Source organism: Leptonychotes weddellii, chromosome 16 (assembly GCF_054177405.1).
Source record: "Leptonychotes weddellii isolate Sample4059 chromosome 16, ASM5417740v2, whole genome shotgun sequence".
Classification (NCBI taxonomy): domain Eukaryota; kingdom Metazoa; phylum Chordata; class Mammalia; order Carnivora; family Phocidae; genus Leptonychotes; species Leptonychotes weddellii.
In genome coordinates this window covers 32,070,345-32,088,431 of record NC_138384.1, presented here as the reverse complement: position 1 = coordinate 32,088,431, position 18,087 = coordinate 32,070,345, and the positions used below count along the sequence as shown (strand labels likewise).

The 18,087-nt window shown below is 36.6% G+C and overlaps 2 protein-coding genes across 2 annotated transcripts in view; one reads left to right on the top strand and one right to left on the bottom strand.

The window, feature by feature from the left end:
- The window catches only part of LOC102746541 (phosphorylase b kinase regulatory subunit beta), a 249,833-nt gene that overhangs the window by 111,403 nt on the left and 120,343 nt on the right, over nucleotides 1-18,087 (bottom strand). The gene's annotated exons all lie outside the window — the stretch shown is intronic.
- The window catches only part of PHKB (phosphorylase kinase regulatory subunit beta), a 141,913-nt gene continuing 136,390 nt past the window's right edge, over nucleotides 12,565-18,087 (top strand). The window contains exons 1-2 of the mRNA XM_081807891.1: nucleotides 12,565-13,466; nucleotides 17,284-17,397. Of these exons, the coding sequence (XP_081664017.1) occupies nucleotides 13,451-13,466; nucleotides 17,284-17,397 (130 nt within the window). The 5' untranslated portion in view covers nucleotides 12,565-13,450. The remainder of the gene's footprint in view (nucleotides 13,467-17,283; nucleotides 17,398-18,087) is intronic.

The window sequence follows — 18,087 nt, the reverse complement described above, 5'->3', positions numbered from 1 at the left end:
GAAAAAGAAAAGCAAAGCTGGCGACATCACAATTCCGGACTTCCAGCTCTATTACAAAGCTGTCATCATCAAGACAGTGCCATCTCTGCCCTGTTTTACTTACTGATCTAAACTTTACTGCATTTTGATGAGAGAATTAACAGCTTTCATTATCTACAAACTTTATATTTTTTAGTAGTATTTCTAGGTTTTATTCTGGTTGTGAATATTTTTTGTTACCATGATAAGCTTACTTTGCTGATTCATAGTTTATAGTGTTTTTTTTTTTTTAACATTTAAGTCTTCCTTTTCATGCCTATTGTATAAAGTGTTATCAGGGCAATTTTTAATTAGTAGTAGTGACATTCATATTAAATGCATTTCTGAACGTTACCAAGGGTGGAAATACAGACCAGGCTTCATCAAAATGTAAATGATAAAGGGAAATGGTTCAGTTCCCCTTTTCAAAGTGCTGGATGGCTTGAAAGTCTTTCAGACTTGTATATAATAACTTGTGACATAGCATAATGCGTTGTATCATATGTTTTTATCGTTATAATAGCAGAAGACATAATGAAGTTAAATATTTCTTATAAAGACTGGGAATGGTGTATAGTGAAGTTCTTTTTCCCCCCTTGGTGTAATTCAATTAATATTGAACTAAAACTCTCATTTAAGTCTTAGAAGTTTGGCATTTAAAATTTTTACTTGTAGTGTAAGTATGAAATAATGACTCTGGGTTTCGCTGGAGAAATCTTATATGTCCAGATTAGCATTATCTTTTATAAAGTGACCCACTTGTAAGGCTATATGCCTTTATTTTAGTGATCAAATAATTTTTTAATCATATCTTTCTATGATTTCATTCAGATCCTCCTTTATGAGCAACAGAAGAACAGAACAGAATATAAGAGTAGAGTAGAACAAGTTGAATCACTTTATGGTCACAGCTTAGGTTATTGATTAATGGGTCTAACTTAACTTTATCTGCCCTGATGAATCATTTCAATCATTGCAGCTGATTATGAGTAAATTTTGGCAAATTTTAGATATCAGAAGATACTGATTTCATTTGTTCAATAAATATTTATTGAGCGCTTACTGTATGCCAAGCACTGTTGGCACTGGGGTTATAACAGTGAATGAAATAACTACTCTCAAGAAAATTTAACAACTTGTGCCACTTCTGAATGCATTTTTTTTTCCATAGAGAGGAGTTCCAAAAACTTTTTAGAAAGATTAGAATTGTTGGAATATAGCTCTGACCTCACAGAAATCATACAAATTCATGGTACATTATGACAAGGTATTCTACTAGACTATAAGTAAGAAAGGAAAATGAAATAGGTAATTGAGTGATTGGTATTCATAAGGTCAGCACATGAAACATCAACTGGATTTAATATCCTTAAATAGATTTTATAGGCTGTCCTCCTTTTATAAAGGTCACTGGAAGAACTTAATACCTTTTTATTAAAAATAAAATAGGAATAGTGGAATGACCTTTTCGCATCTTATTTGGATTAGTTGAACAGGCAAATTTTACTTCATCTTTTAAAGTATTTCATATTTGCCATTTCATATTTTACATTTAAAATATGTTTCTTAACTTGCCATGAGAAACATGCAGACTTAAAAAGTTTAGGGTTCAGGTGAACTGTGAAAATAAATTTTGAGTTAAAAATATACATATATGCATATATACACATTTATTAATTTAGAGCCACCTCATAATTTTGAGGTTTCATAGTATAGGGAAAAGACCACACATACAATTTATCTTCGAAGAGCCCTGTGTTCAAATTCAGCCTGGCATTTAATGACTTCTTTGTGCCTCACTTTAATGCCAACCTGAGGGTTTTATCAGATGATGAAATGGGATAGTATACATAAAGTGTCTTGTACAATGCACGATAGTAGGCATTCAAAATTTCCATTTATCATTTTTAGAAGTTATGTAAGGAGTAAATGAATACCATCTTTTTGTTTTTTGAGAGTGTGAGCGGGGGTGGGGCACAGAAGGAGAGAGAGAATCTTAAGCAGGCTCCATGCTCAGTGCAGAGCCCAATTTGGGGCTGGATCTCATGACCCTGAGACCATGACCTGAGCTGAAATTAAGAGTTAGATGCTTAACCAGCTGAGCCACCCAGGCGCCCCTAAATGTATACCATCTTATATAATATTTAGACAATCAGAAATAAAGAGAGTAAAAATCACCATCCCCTCCTGAGTAGTAACATTTTTAGCAGTTTGGTGTGTATCCTTTTCAGGCATTTTAAAGTTCTTAGTTATCTATATTGTTTATACATTTGTAAACATCACATATAGTTTTTTTTTTATTATGTTCAGTTAACCAACATACAGTATATCATTAGTTTTTGAATTAGTGTTCAACAATTCATCAGTTGTGAATAACACCCAGTGCTCATCACAACATGCGCCCCCCCCCCCATCACCCAGCTACCCCGTCCCCCACCCCCTTCTGAAAACTTTAGTTTGTTTCCTGGAGTCCATAGTCTTTCATGGTTTGTCTCCCTCTCTGATTAGTTCCCTTCAGTTTTCCATCCCTTCCCCTATTGTCCTCCATTCTATTCCTTATATTCCACATATTAGTGAAACCATATGATAATTGTCTTTCTCTGCTTGACTTATTTCACTTAGCACAATCCCCTCCAGTTCTGTCCATGTCGATGCAAATGGTGGGTATTCATCCTTTTTGATGGCTGAGTAAATACTCCCTTGTATATATGAATCAGATGTTCTTTATCCATTCATCTGTTGAAGGGCATCTTGGCTCCTTCCATAGTTTTGCTATTGTGGACACTGCTGCTATGAACATTGGGGTGCCCCTTCTTTTCACTACATCTGTATCTTTCGGGTAAATACCCAGTAGTGCAATTGCTGGGTCATAGGGTAGCTCTTTTTAACTTCTTGAGGAACCTCCACACTGTTTTCCAAAGTGGCTGTACCAACATGCATTCCCACCAACAGTGGAAGAGGATTGATTTGTGAATGTTGAACCACCCTCACATCCCAGGAAGAAATCCCACCTGGTTATGATGGATAATCCTTTTAATCCTCTTCCCCTTTCTCCACATCCTCACCAACATTTGTTGTTTCCTGCCTTGTTAATTTTTGCCATTCTAACTGGTGTAAGGTGGTATCTCATTGTGGTTTTGGTTTGTACTTCACTGATGACAAGTGATGTGGAGCATTTTTTCATGTGTCTGTTACCCATTCGTATATCTTCTTTGGAGAAATGTCTGTTCATGTCTTCTGCCCATTTTTTTGACTTATTTATTTATTTATTTTTGGGTGTTGAGTTTGATAAGTTCATTATAGATTTTGGATACCAGCCCTTTATCTGTAATGTCATTTGGAAATATCTTCTCCCATTCTGTGGGTTGCCTCTTAGTTTAGTTGACTATTTCCTTTGCTGTGCAGAAGCTCTTTATCCAGATGAAGACCCCAAAGTTCATTTTTGCTTTTGTTTCCCCTGCCTTTGGAGACAAGTCATGAAAGAATTTGCTGTGGCCGATGTTGAAGAGGTTACTGCCTGTGTTCTCCTCTAGGATTTTGTTGGATTCCTGTCTCACATTGAGTTCTTCCATCCATTTTGAGTTTTTTATCTTTCTGTATGGTGTAAGAGAATGGTCGAGTTTCATTCTTCTGTATGTAGCTGTCTAATTTTGCCAGCACCATTTATTGGTAAGACTTGTCTTTTTTCCATTGGGTATTTTTTCCTGATATGTCAAAGATTAGTTGACCATAGAGTTGAAGGTCCATATATGGGCTCTCTATTTTGTTCCATTGATCTATGTATCTGTTTTTGTGCCAATGCCATGCTGTCTTGGTGATTTCAGATTTGTAATATAGCTTGAAGTCAGGCAATGTGATGCCCCCAGCTTTGATTTTCTTTTTCAACATTCCCTTGGTGATTCAGGGTCTTTTATGGTTCCTTACAAATTTTAGGATTGTTTGTTCCAGCTCTTTGAAAAATCCCAGTGGTATCTTAATAGAGATGGCCTTGAAAGTCTAGATTGCTCTGGGCAGCATAGACATTTTAACAATGTTTATTTCTCCAATCCATGAGCACGGAACGTTTTTCCATCTCTTGTGTCTTCTTCAATTTCTTTCATAAGTGTTCTGTAGTTTCTAGAGTATAGATCCTTTTCCTCTTTGGTTAGGTTTATTCCTAGGTATCTTACGGTGTCTGGTGCTATTGTAAATGGGATTTATTCCTTAATTTCTCTTTCTGCTGTTACATTGTTAGTGTATAGAGATGCAATGCAACTGATTTCTGTGCAGTGATTTTGTATCCTGCCACGTTGCTGAATTGCTGTATGAGTTCTAGTAATTTGGGGGTGGAGTCTTTTGGTTTTTCCACATTAAGTATCATGTCTTCTGTGAGCAGAGAGAGTTTGACTTCGTTGCCAATTTGAATGCCTTTTATTTCTTTTTGTTGTCTGATTGCTGAGGCTAGGACTTCTACTACTATTGAACAATAGTGGTGAGAGTGGGCATCCTTGTCATGTTCCTGACCTTAAGGGAAAAGCTCTCAGCTTTTCCCCATTGAGAATGATATTCACTGTGGGCTTTTCGTAGATGGCTTTTATGATATTGAGGTATGTACCCTCTATCCCTACACTGTGAAGAGTTTTAATCAAGAAAGGATGCTGTATTTTGTCAAATGCTTTTTCTCCATCAATTGAGAGGATCAAATGGTTCTTGTCTTTCTTTTATTAATGTGCTCTATCATGTTGATTGATTTGTGAATGTTGAACCACCCTCACATCCCAGGAAGAAATCCCACCTGGTTGTGATGGATAATCCTTTTAATGTATTGTTGGATCCTATTGGCTGGGATCTTGTGGAGTATTTTGGCATCCATATTCATCAGGAATACTGGTTTGTAATTCTCCTTTTTGATGGGGTCTTTACCTGGTTTTGGGATCAAGATAATGCTGGCCTCATAGAATGATTTTGGAATGATTTTGAATGAAAATGAATTTTAAATCAGAATGATTTTGTTTCTATTTTTTGAGACAGATTCAATAGAATAGGTATTATTTCTTCTTTCAATGTTTGGTAGAGGGGCACCTGGGTTGCTCAGTTGGTTAAGTGGCTGCCTTCAGCTCAGGTCATGATCCCAGGGTCCTGGGATTGAGCCCTGCGCCGGGCTCCCTGCTCTGAGGAGAGCCTGCTTCTCCCTCTCCCTCTGCCTGCCGCTCTGCCTACTTATGCTCTCTATCTCTCTGTCAAATAAATAAATAAAATCTTAAAAAAAAAAAATGTTTGGTAAATTCCCCTGGAAGCCATCTGGCCCTGGACTCTTGTTTTTTGGGAGGTTTTCGATTACTGCTTCAGTTTCGTTACTGGTTATTGGTCTGTTCAGATTGTCTGTTTCTTCCTGTTTCAGTCTGAGTAGTTTATAAATTTCCAGGAAGGCATCCATTTTTTCCAGGTTGCTTAATTTGTTGTCATGCAGTTGCTGATAATAATTTCTAATAATTTTTTCTATTTCCTTGGTGTTGTGATCTCTTCCCTTTTATTCATGATTTTATTGATTTGGGTCCTATCCCTTTTCTTTTGGATAAGTCTGGCCAGAGGTTTATTGATCTTAGTAATTCTTTCAAAGAACCAGCTTCTAGTTTTGTTGATCTCTGTTTTCCTGGTTTCTATTTCATTGATCTGTGCTCTAATCTTTATTATTTCTCTTCGCCTGCTTGGTTTAGGTTTTATTTGCTGTTCTTTCTCCAGCTCCTTTAGGTGTAAGGTTAGCATGTGCATTTGGGATTTTTGTACTTTTTTGAGAGAGGCTTGGATGGCTATGTATTTCCCCCTTAGGACCACCTTTGCAGTATTCCATACGTTTTGGGCTGATGTGTTTTCATTCTCATTAGTTTCCATGAATTGTTTAAGTTCTTCTTTAATTTCCTGGTTGACCCAATCATTCTTTTTAGCAGGATTGTCTTTAACTCCCTAGTGTTTGAATTCCTTCCAAATTTCTTCTTGTGGTTGAGTTTCAGTTTCAAAGCATTGTGGCCTGTAACATGCAGCGAATGGTCTCAGTCTTTTGGTATTGGTTGAGACCTGATTTCTGATTCAGTATGTGGTCTGTTCGGGAGAAAGTTCCATGTGCACTCGATATTATCAATATGTTTCTTTATTTTGGTTATTAATTGTTTTATATAATTGGCTGCTCCCATATTGGGGATATAGATATTTACAATTGTTAGATCTTCTTGTTGGATAGACCTTATAAGTATGATATAGTGTCCCTCTACATCTCTTACTATGGTCTTTGGTTTAAAATCTAATTTGTCTGGGGCGCCTGGGTGGCTCAGATGGTTAAGCGTCTGCCTTCGGCTCAGGTCATGATCTCAGGGTCCTGGGATCCAGTCCCGCATCGGGTTCCCTGCTCAGTGCAGAGCCTGCTTCTCCCTCTCCCTCTGCCACTCCCTCTGCTTGTGCTCTTCTGTCTATCTCTCTGTCAAATAAATAAATAAAATCTTGAAAAAAAAAAAAAGAAAAAAAAATCTAATTTGTCTGATATGAGGATTGCTACCCTAGGTTTCTTTTGAGGTACGTTGGCATGATAAGTGGATCCCCATCCCTTCACTTTCAATCTGGAGCTGTAGACAAGAGTCTTTTGTAGACAGCATATGGATGTGTCCTGTCTTTTTAATCCAGTCTGAAACCCTGTGCCATTTCATGGGATCATTTAGGCCATTCATGTTGAGAGTAACTCTTGAAAGATAGGAATTTAGTGCCATTGTATTGCCTCTAAAGTCCCTGTTTCTGTAGATTGTCTGTTACTTTCAGGTCTATCTTAGTCTTGGGATCTCTCTTTGCTTACAGAACCCCCTTTAATATTTCTTGCAGGGTTGGCTTGGTGGTCACATATTCTTTTAGTTTCTGCTAGTCTTGGAAGCTTTTTGTCTCTCCATTCATTCTGAATGATAGCCTTGCTGGATAAAGTATTCTTGGCTGCATGTTCTTCTCATTTAGTACCTTGAATGTGTCTTGTCAGCCCTTTCTGGCTTGCTATGTCTCTTTTGACTGGTCTGACATCATTCTGATGTTCCTCCCTCCATACATAAGAAATCTCTTCCTCCTAGCTGCTCTCAGGGCAGCTTCCTTGGCTCTGAGATGCCAGGGTGTTCATCTATTTTTTCGATCTTGGGAGGTGTCCTTTCTGCTTCTTGGACATGAATGTTTGTGTCCTTACCCAGACTAGGGAATTTCTCAGCTATAATTTGCCTGAATATACCTTCTAGTCCTCTTTTCTCTCCACCCTGTCAGTGTTCCCAATAATTCTGACATTGGAACGTTTCATGGTGTCACTGATCTAAGTCTGTTCTCTTGGGCTTCTAACTGCCTATCCCTGTCCTCCTGGGCTTCCTTCCTTTCTATCAGTTTATCTTCTAGATCACTAATTTGTTCTTTTGCCTCATTTACCCTGGCTGTTAGAGTATCCAGTTTAGACTGCATCTCATTCATAGCATTTTTCAGTTCAGCCTGATTAGATCTCATTTCTGTTCTTAGAGATTCTATGTTGCTAATGCTTTTCTCAAGCCTAACTATTGACTTCATAATTGCTACCCTGATGTCTATCTCTGACATGTAGCTTATATCCATATCCATTAGATCTGTCACAGAGGCCGTTGTCTCTGGTTCTTTTCTTTGTTGGAGGTTCCTCCTCCTAATCATTCTGTTGAGGAATGGTTGAGGGAATGTACGGAGTCCAAAATATCAACCACGACGCAAGCAAGATGCACCCTAGAAAAATCCAGAGTGGTCGGAAGCCCACTGAAAAAGCCTAAATGAAACCCAGGAATAAAATTTATAAAATTAAGGAATTAAAAAAAATTAAATTTAAAAATTTAAAAGGGGCATGAGGGGAAGGGGGGCTATAATCTCTCAGTGCAGACAAAGTAAAGTGTTTCAGTTGTTCCTGGGTGTATTTTGGTCTGTTAGAGGACAGTACTTTCCAAAATTACAGGGAAAGTAGAATTTGTATATATATAAAGGTAATATTGAATAGGGGAAGAAGGACTACAATGAAGCTTGTATCTTTAAAAAAATGTGGGCTGAAAAAGTACAAGTTAAAAAGCTACTATGAAACATAAGTTGATATATTAAACATCTAGTTTAAATGAGAAAAAGGTAAAAAGAAAAAACCGAGAAGAAGCATAAGAGAAAGAACAAAAAGAAAAAGAGAGTTGTATCTGAAAAATAAACCAAGCTGTGAAGCGACTCCTGGAGCTCAATATACTATTTTCGCCTGCTGTTTGGATTTTATAGTCTTATGGGTTCCATAGAGCTTTTGTCCTATTTTTCTTCCAGTCTTTTGTTTGGGGGAGGGGTTTGCCACATTATTTCTCAGGAAACAGTGCTTGGGCAGAGTTGCCTTGCCCCCGGTAGGCGGGACGGGCTCAGTGGATCCTGGTCTTTTGGGCTTTTGTTCTCTTGGGGCATTCAGTGTCTCTTCCGAGGGTCGGAGCAAAAATGGCCCACTCAAACCTCTGGCCCAGAGCAGAGAAATTGTAGTCTGCTCTCTTCACTAAAACCTCCAGGACAGACGGTCTCCGTTTCTGTATGCACTGTATGCACTGCTGAAAACCCCAGCCCCCTGTGGTGCACACCCACACTGACTCTTTCAGAGATTGTCCCAGGGGCCTGGGCGTGTCCCTGCCCTTTGTGCTTCTAAAACCGAGACTGGCCGCAGTTTGTGGGGGCACCTGCAGCTCCTGGATCCTGTCTCGGCACTGCTCTAAAGCCCTTTTCCGGCTGCTACCACCCTGGGAGTTTTTGCCTGGTCTCTGGTTCAGGATGCTTTTGCACTCCCGTGATATATCACTTTCCAGGAGCCAGCTTATGGAGGCTCCCTCCCCCTTCTGTTTATCTTCGGATATCTCCCCGCAGATTCACGACTCTGCCCTTCCTACTTTGCAACAGGCAGTGCTTTTCTGCCTGTAGAGATCCAGATATATATTCTTACATCTGAGGCTGATTTCATGGGTGTTCAGAATGGTTTAGTAGATATCCAGCTAAATTCAGGGGACCTGTTGAAATCGAGTCCCCTGCTCCTCTGCCATCTTGCCTCTCTCCCTCTGTATAGTTATTTTTGCTTAGTTTTGCAACATGTGGTATCATACTGTAAATCTTATTATATGTTGTTACTTTTCACACTATTTTTTTGGTTTTTCATGATATTTTAAGAGATCTACTCATTCTTTTAAACTGTTCCAAGGTACTTCATTGAATGGAGGTGTCATAATTTATTCATTCCCCTATTTGGGGGTACATTTATTCCTTAATATTTAAAATTTCTGTGCGTGATGGAACTGAACAGTAAAGAAAATCATGGTTTAAGTTTTGTTTTTTTGTTTTGCAAGGAGGTATTGGTGATCTTGAAGGTGCTTGAATTGTGGAGTCATATATAGTATATTCAAATCTTTTAACTGTAAAAGTTAACGTGTACATTCTAAAGTTAGTAAGAGAAGTTTTTCAATTTGTCTAATTATGGAAGTCTGAAGAAGTGGGACTTAATCATTAAATCAGATGATGTGGATGGGGCAGTAACAGGAGATAGGGTAGCTTGTGAGAAAAAAATGGTAAAAGTGGTCATCAAAAGTTTTCTGAGACGTATTTTTGTCAGCTTTTCTCCTTTTCCTTCCTTTCTACCAAATGTTACTAACACCTACTACTACTAAGTATGGCCCCTATCATTGATCATCTTCCAATGTAGTATAACACATTAATTGAATAGTGAAAATAAAACGTATCATGACAAGGAAGAGCTATAATTAAGGTACTTACAAAGTGTTATAAGAATGCAGAATATGGAACAATAACTATGGGAATTCAAGAAGGCCTCTAATCATGTGATTCATCCAGTTCAATTCAATAAATATTTATTGAGAACCTCTTAGTACTGGCATCAGGGATATAGAGTGAGCATGTATTGGAATAACTTGTCCCTTCTATAGTAGTAGATTTCTTGTTTTTATCAGTGAGGAGTAAAAGGGAATTTTAAGATGAAGAAAATATCATCTGAAGTTAAAGATGTAACTTAAATTTCAAAGTTGCTTGAAAATGTATCAAATATGGATTTATAAATAAGATAAACATACAGATTATTGTACTCTGAGAACTCTTGCTCTCTTAGGAGCCCCAAAATTAATGTTTTAGTAATTTACTGATAAACCACAGGTTTTTATCAGTAATTCACTGATAAACCCCAAAGGTTTGCATATATTTTGTATGTTCCTATACAAGGCTGTCTGTTTGCTCTCCCATGCCTACTTGCTCTAGCCCTTCCTGTCCTCATCTTTTCTACATGCATATGTGAGTATAATGAATATACAAATCTTATGAACCTATGGGACTATTTGACCCTCTACAATACAAGGTCTTCACATTCTGCTTAGTTCTTAATTATCTTGTGGAACATGTTAGCTCTTGGGATTTTGGTTATTTACTGCTTCTTTGTACATACTTTCTTATTAGTTTAATAGCCTCTGTACCTTGGAGCCTTCATAAACTACTCCTTAGGCTGGGCGCCTGGGTGGCTCAGTCGTTGGGCGTCTGCCTTCGGCTCAGGTCATGATCCCAGGGTTCTGGGATCGAGCCCTGCATCGGGCTCCCTGCTTGGCGGGAAGCCTGCTTCTCCCTCTCCCACTCACCCTGCTTGTGTTCCCTCTCTCGCTGTGTGTCTCTCTGTCAAAGAAATAAATAAAATCTTAAAACAAACAAAAAACAAAAAAACAAAAAAAAAACTACTCCTTAGGCTATCAGAGACTTGTTCCTGACTGAAAATTTGCAACTCTTAACATGTCCTCTATCTATACCATTAGCTGCTTACCCTGAGCTAATGCAGGAGAGGATTCTAAAGTTGCAGTCATTAGAATTAGTGAACTTAAACTTGCTCTATTTCCAAAGTAGGACATTCATTAATAAAATGCAGATGGAAGATACTGATCTTTCCTTGGGCTAAGGTTTTACTTTTGAAAATTTTGTGTATTTTCTGCTAGAACCCAAGACCCATAGAAAAATGAAAGTATGCTGTTTACTTTATGTTTTAATTTTGTGTCAATATTCAGTATTGAGTGCTACATAAAATACTTTTTGAAAAAAATCAATATATATTGCCTGATGCAGTGATATTTTTAGAGACATTAATGTGACTACACATAAAGCTATTGTTTAAGCTATTGTAAACATCATATATTCCAGATAGGTTTGAAATCTTGCATAAAATTGTTGTATCTGTGAGAAAATAAGTTGGCCAAATGCTACATTATTAGACAATAGAGTTTTTATATAGCTTTTGAAAATTAAGTTATATTATTTCAAGAGGAAATGTTCTATTTGAATCCCATAACTTGGGATGGTCTCTCCTTATAATTTAGGATAAATGGATCTTTCTAATCAGTATTCTGTAACCTAAAAAAAGAAATTGAACCAATTTGATCTTTTTAAAAGTCTGGACCTCCCTATTTACTTTAAAAGCAGTTTAGGAGCACCTGGGTGGCTCAGTTGATAAGCGTCCGACTCTTGATTTCAGCTCAGGTCATGATCTTGGGGTCGTGAGATCGAGCCCCATGTAGGGCTCTGCTTTCAGCGAGGAGTCTGCTTCTCTCTCTCCCTCTCTTTCTCTGCCCCTCCCCCTGCTGGTGCTCCCTCTCTAAAATAAATTAAAAAAAAAAAAAGTTTAGAAAACAAATTCCCGATTGATCGAATACGTAAATACGAAAATTTTTTTACATCATAAAAAGCTTAGCAGAAAATTGAGGTGACTCTGTATGTAACCTAGGAGTGTCAAACCCTTTTTATTTTATTATTTTTAAGTTTTTATTTTAATTCTAGTTAGTTAACATACAGTGTAACATTAATTTCAGGTGTACAGTATAGTGATTCAACACTTCCATACAATACCCGGAGCTCATTACAAGTGCACTTAATCTCCATCATCTATTTCACCCATCCCCTACCCCCCTCCCCTCTGGCAACCATCAGTTTGTTCTCTATAGTTAAGAGTCTGTTTCTTGGTTTGCCGCTCTCTCTTTTTTTTCCCTTTGCTCATTTTGTCAAAAACCTTTTTTAAAAGAAAGAAAAACTAAAACCAAGTTTGGAAAGAGATATATTTGACTCTTGAAAGTTTTTATATTATAGTGTTGGTATACTAATGAAAACTCAGGAGAAAATACTTGAAATGAAATATTAAATAGCAAACAAAATACACAAATAGCTTTTAGAAGTTGATGACAAAAACACTAACAAACAATAGCAAATGGCAATAGGATGTAGGCAATTCGCAGAAGAGCAAATCCAAATGGCCAGTTTGCAAAGATTTTCAGACTCATGAATTGTATGAGAAATGAAAAACAAAAGTGAGATACTATTAGATTGGAAAATCTTTTTTTTTTTTTCTGTGAGAGAGAGCACAAGCAGAGGGGCCAAGGGAGAGGGAGAGAAAGAATCCTAAACAGGTTCCATGCTCAGCACAGAGCCCAACACAGGCCTCGATCTCATGACTCTTGAGACCATGGCCTAAGCCAAAATCAAGAGTCAGACACTCCATCGACTGAGCCTCCCAGGTGCCCCTGGAAAAACTTTTAAAAGAATGGCGCACTTATATCTAGGAGGAATATGAATTGTTTTAGCCTTTTAAAAAATGCAGTTTGCTATTATTTAGTAAAAAGTACATTTATTGCTGAACTTAATACTACTGGGAATTTAGATTAGATGCAGGCAAACTTCTTCTATAAAGGGCCAAATGGTAAAAATTTTAGGCTTTTGCAGACCATTTAGTTTTTGTCACAACTGCTCAAATCTACATGATATCACTGAATGCGGAGTTAGAAAGAGACATGTTGTAACATGCTGTTGCGTGGTATTTCCAATGTACAGATCTATAGATATAAGCCAGTTCAAGAGCCTATATAATTAGGAAGTGATGAGTTTTGAATATTTATTACCTTTGTTTTTGATAATTATCCAGTTGTTTTTATAATTTAATTTTCATTTATGTGTTTCATAACCAGCTCCCAGAATTCCTGAAAATTTAACACTTGACTCTCTCCAACCAGTATTAGTTGGTTCTAGCACACTATTGCTGTATCTATGTATAAGGATGTTTTGCAGATTGTTTATGATGGCAAAAATAGAAAACAAATTATATACTCACTGTAGAGGAATAATTGAATAAGTTGTGCTGTATTAAAACCCAGGAATATATAGCAGTCAAAGAACCATTGCCTTTTTTGATTTCCATGTGTGTTGTCAAATGAGACAAACAAGAAGCAAAGAATGGTCTATTTCATGACTCCATTTTTATAAAAAAAGCAATGAAAGACTCTTCCCTCATTTATGCATATATGTTTCGTTATATAGATATGGAAAAAGTGTGGTTACCTGGGAATGAGGACAGAAGAGGGCAAGAAGTGAGATAAGGGAAAAAAGGATGATAAAAACAGCATGTATGTTATGACTCCACGTCTGGTAAATTTTATTAATGTTTATAAATATTGCTTAAAGAAATGCTTGAAAGGAATGTACCAAAATGTTAGCGATGCCTGTTTTAGGCTGATGGAATGTTGTATTTTTTTTAATCTTAAAAGAAATTATTTTAATTGAGGGAGAAGATCAGAATCCTGTAGGCCTTTCTAAGGATTTAGATTTGTAATAAAATTCCCTATCTCATGAAAGGGCATACTTGGATCAGTGTTCAATAAAATCTACCCTGTTATCTATATACCTTCTTCAACTAAACCTTTTCATGTATATCACTGCAAAAAATACCTTGGTATGTAGTGTCTTGTTTCATAAGACACATGTATAAGCTTTTGAGCTCTGATAATATGTCTGCAGGTAACGTATATATGTGTATGACTTCATGTTCTCCTAGATTTCAGTTGTTATCTTCCTATTCAGATGGCAGTTCATTATTTGAAATTGCTGTTATTTTCAGAGATTGCAATGCAGGAGTTTTCGTTTCTCTCAGCCCCTCAGGGGGACTGAATTTTCCTATCCTTTGTCTTTTAAGAAACTCACCACTCTAACTGGCGTTACTCTTATTCAAAACCTTATCTTACCTTTCCTACTAATCTGTGAGTCCCGGTAGCCTACTAGATGTATAGTCCAGAGTTTTATGCATACACTGTATGTATTAACTGAATGAATAAATAATGGTATTTTAGTCTATCACCATACATGAAAAAATGATAAAGCCACTTAAGGGTTCATGAAAGTCTTGATTAATAACATTTTTGTATATACCCTATTAAAGGGCTTTCAATCATATAATGAAAAATTGTGTGCCCAAATAATAGACTATTGATACGGTTTTGGTTTGCTGATCTGTTTTCCACTTTGACTTCCCTTTTGAGTCCTCATTTTTATTCTTTTAGTGGTTGCTATTTTAATTACCAGTACTATTTTGTGATTGCTTAAGAGCCTCCCCATAACACTCAGAATTTTGTCGGTATTTTATAGTGCCAAATTCATCAAGTTTGTACCTTTGTTATGCTCTTAGTTTTGTTTTCATCTCATGGAAATTTCTTAGGAAACTCCTTGTTTAATCTCCTAAATAATAACCCTTTTCTCTTTCATGATAAAGCTAAATATTACTCTTCAAGGAACAACTTCTGCCTCTTCTTGTATTGTTCTTTGTCAGTGAATGTCTTTGGCAATAATGTGTTCTGAAATGAAGAGTAGGTTGGCTGTATTTTTCTAATAGCAAGAGAATTGACAGGGAAAAATCAGATCAACATGTTTAAACTCATCTTTACAAATGGAAAAAGATAATTTTTATTTTACTTTGTGATGTTTGAATATAGGAGTAATTTGACTGGGAGAAACAGGAAAAGGAAGAATTCACATTTAAAAACTTCATTTCATTTTGAACTCTAAACATTTATTAGCGTTTTCTCTAATTTTACATATTTTCCATTGTCTTTGGGAATTCATGCTCTATTGATTGCTTTCTCCTCCACATTTTTATTTGTATTGAAGCTTTTCAGGTGTCTAATTCTTGGTTAAAATGTTACCATTGATTACTTTTCCTTTGACTCCAGATTTGTGGTACTGTTTGCCATAAATTGTGTGGAACATACTTGTTTAATTTTATGTAGTTACTTCAGAAGCAATACAATGGTGATCACTAAAATGTTAACATTTATCTAGGCAAGCTGTTCTTAATTCACCATGGGCTTTCTTTGAAGATATGAGAAAGTATAAGAAAATATTGATTCTTAGTGAGTTAGGTGACTTTACTTTAATACTTTTCTGCTATGCTTTGAACATCTCTTTTAGCTCTTACTGCATAGGTTTTATTTTCCTGAAAAGTCTGGTTTTCCTTTTGTTTATTTATTGTAGCTTTTACCAAAGTCCACTGGTGATTTCATTGAGAAACATTAGATAACAGAATCATTTTAGTCTTTTTTTGGGAGGTGAGAGGCACCTTAGATGTAATAGCACTTTTTTTTTACCCTAAAACCCATGATACAATGTCATTAAAACAATCTTTCAAAATAAACTTGCTTACAATTATTATGGTAGATATACAGGTGGATTTCAGTCTTATATATTCTATTTCAATTTGTATCCATATGCACATGTATTGTTTTAACTAATGAAAGTATATGCAACTTCTGGTGACTTTTTCTTATATAAAGCAAAATATTAGCTTTTCTAATAATAGAATTCTAAATAAAAATAGAAATCTTATTCATCTACAGTCCTTCCACCTCAGCAAAGGTGTCTCCTTTTATTTTTGTATATATGTATTCACAATTTAAAACTTGTGATGATTTGTACCTGATTTTATTTTATTAATTATTGAATGAGCTTCACAGAGAGGTTGTCGATTCCCAGAGCTTAGCACCTAACGTGTAAGCAGTGGCCATATTACTTTTTCCAAACTGCCGGGTTGCCCATATACGTATACCTACCCAGAGCTATTGAATGCAGGGAGGCAGAGGGCATGGCCGGGCCGGGCCCTTGCCTCTTGTGCAGAACTCCTGATGCTTTCCTGTCTAGGTTGGTAGGCCTCCCCATTCTACCCTTTGGGACCATTCTGCTTGGTATCATTATGAAGACTCTTTTTTAGAAAATCTCTTCACTCCGGTCATTTCATATTCCTGTTTTGATGCATAAATCATCTCTCTTTCCAACAGAAGATAATGAGATTATTGCCTTAATGTATAGATGCTTTCCTTTCTTCCTTCATAATGTTTATTATCTCTCTAAACATAAAGGGATTCCAAATACCTTGGCTTTATACTAGCATACTGGACATAGCACTTTTATGAACATAAGTGCTTTAATTTTTTTAGAAAAAGATTCTTAATGCATGCCAACACATTCCCCTTCCAACCCCAGGTAAATTTTAGGGCCACTCTTGTGCTGTGTTGTTAGACTATATGACGTATATTACCTGAATCCAGAGGTGGATTTGTTGTGACCTTGAGATTTTATAATTTCTGAATGCTTTTAACAAGAATGAGAGCCAGTACTTAGTCTGATGGCTGAAGGTCCAGATGTCTTCCTTTCAGTCAGTAGTTGAAAATGTGCACTAGTCAAGTGAACAATTTTCTGTATCCATTTTGTGGAAAATTATCATAATTATTGTGTATTCTGTAGCTTTTGAGCAGTATGCTCTGCTAATACCTTGTAGTAGTTTTCATGGCTGAGAAGTAGAAATGGTTTCTGCTTTAGTCAGATAATAAGGCATGAGTTTTATCTACCTAGGAGAAAATGGAGGCTTCAGAATTTCAGTATGAAAACTATCTGAATATTCATGGAGTGGATGACTTTGGAACATGTCAGCATTATCTTTTTTCCTTGAGGTTTTTGGGATATGATCATTTGACAGAAAATTGCCTGATCATGAGCATAAAGAATAAGGTTTGGATTTCAGGGCATTTAAGTAGATATTTCTCAAAAGGAGCTGAAATGACTGAACTTGTGACTAGCACATAAGTATTACTGGTATTTGAGTTGTTGGAACCAGTATATGTGTGTGTGTGTGTGTGTGTGTGTGTGTGTGTGTGTGTGTGTATGTCAGGGGTGAGGGTAGGGGTTCCCATAACATTTAAGACCCTTCTATACTTGTTACAAGGGCACTTTCTTCTCTCTCTTTCCCTCCCGAAAATTTGACCAGGAATACAATGTGGTAGTTCACATATAAAAATGAAAGTTAGATTGCTAAGTAGTGCTTTTTCATTTATTTAGAAGTTTTCTTTGTTTTTCTCAGGGAAAATGATTGAATTTGATGAGTTTTCATTTTTCTTTTAGGCTCAGTTTATGAACCTCTTAAAAGCATTAATCTTCCGAGACCTGATAATGAAACTCTGTGGGATAAATTGGATCATTATTACAGAATTGGTAAGCAAAACTTGAGGAAAACATGTCCTTAGGTAGTTATCATTAGTATTTATTCTGCCTTATATTGCATATATTATGTGCATGATGATATTCTTTCATTTGGATGTTGGGGTAGTTTCATTGCTGAGGCAGCTATATATTCCAATTACATATTGATACTGGCATAAAAGAATTCCAGCAAGTCATCTGTCCCTTGATTAATTTTAAAACCGTCACAAAGTGCTCGCTTCGGCAGCACATATACTGAAACCATCACCAATTTCCTCTGTGTCCTTTTAGCCCTCCTAAACATTGCCAGATTTGAGAACTAGAGGCTGTTTCTCGATTACTACTTAATAAAGATTTTGTAGTATTCCTCACTCATTTACCTGTACATGGTTCCCAAGTAGTCCTAAGCCTTTATTTTGTTTTTTTTTTTATTTTTTATTTTATTACGTTATGTTAGTCACCATACAATACATCATTAGTTTTTGATGTGGTGATCCACGATCCGTTGTTTTCATATAACACCCAGTGCTCCATGCAGTACGTGCCCTCCTTGATACCCATCACCGAGCTAACCAATCCCCCCTCCCCTCTAAAACCCTGCTTGTTTCTCAGGTCCATAGTCTCTCATGGTTCATCTCTCCCTCCAATTCCCCCCCCCCATTTTTCCCTTCCTTCTCCTAATGTCTTCCATGCTATTCCTTATGTTCCACAAATAAGTGAAACCAT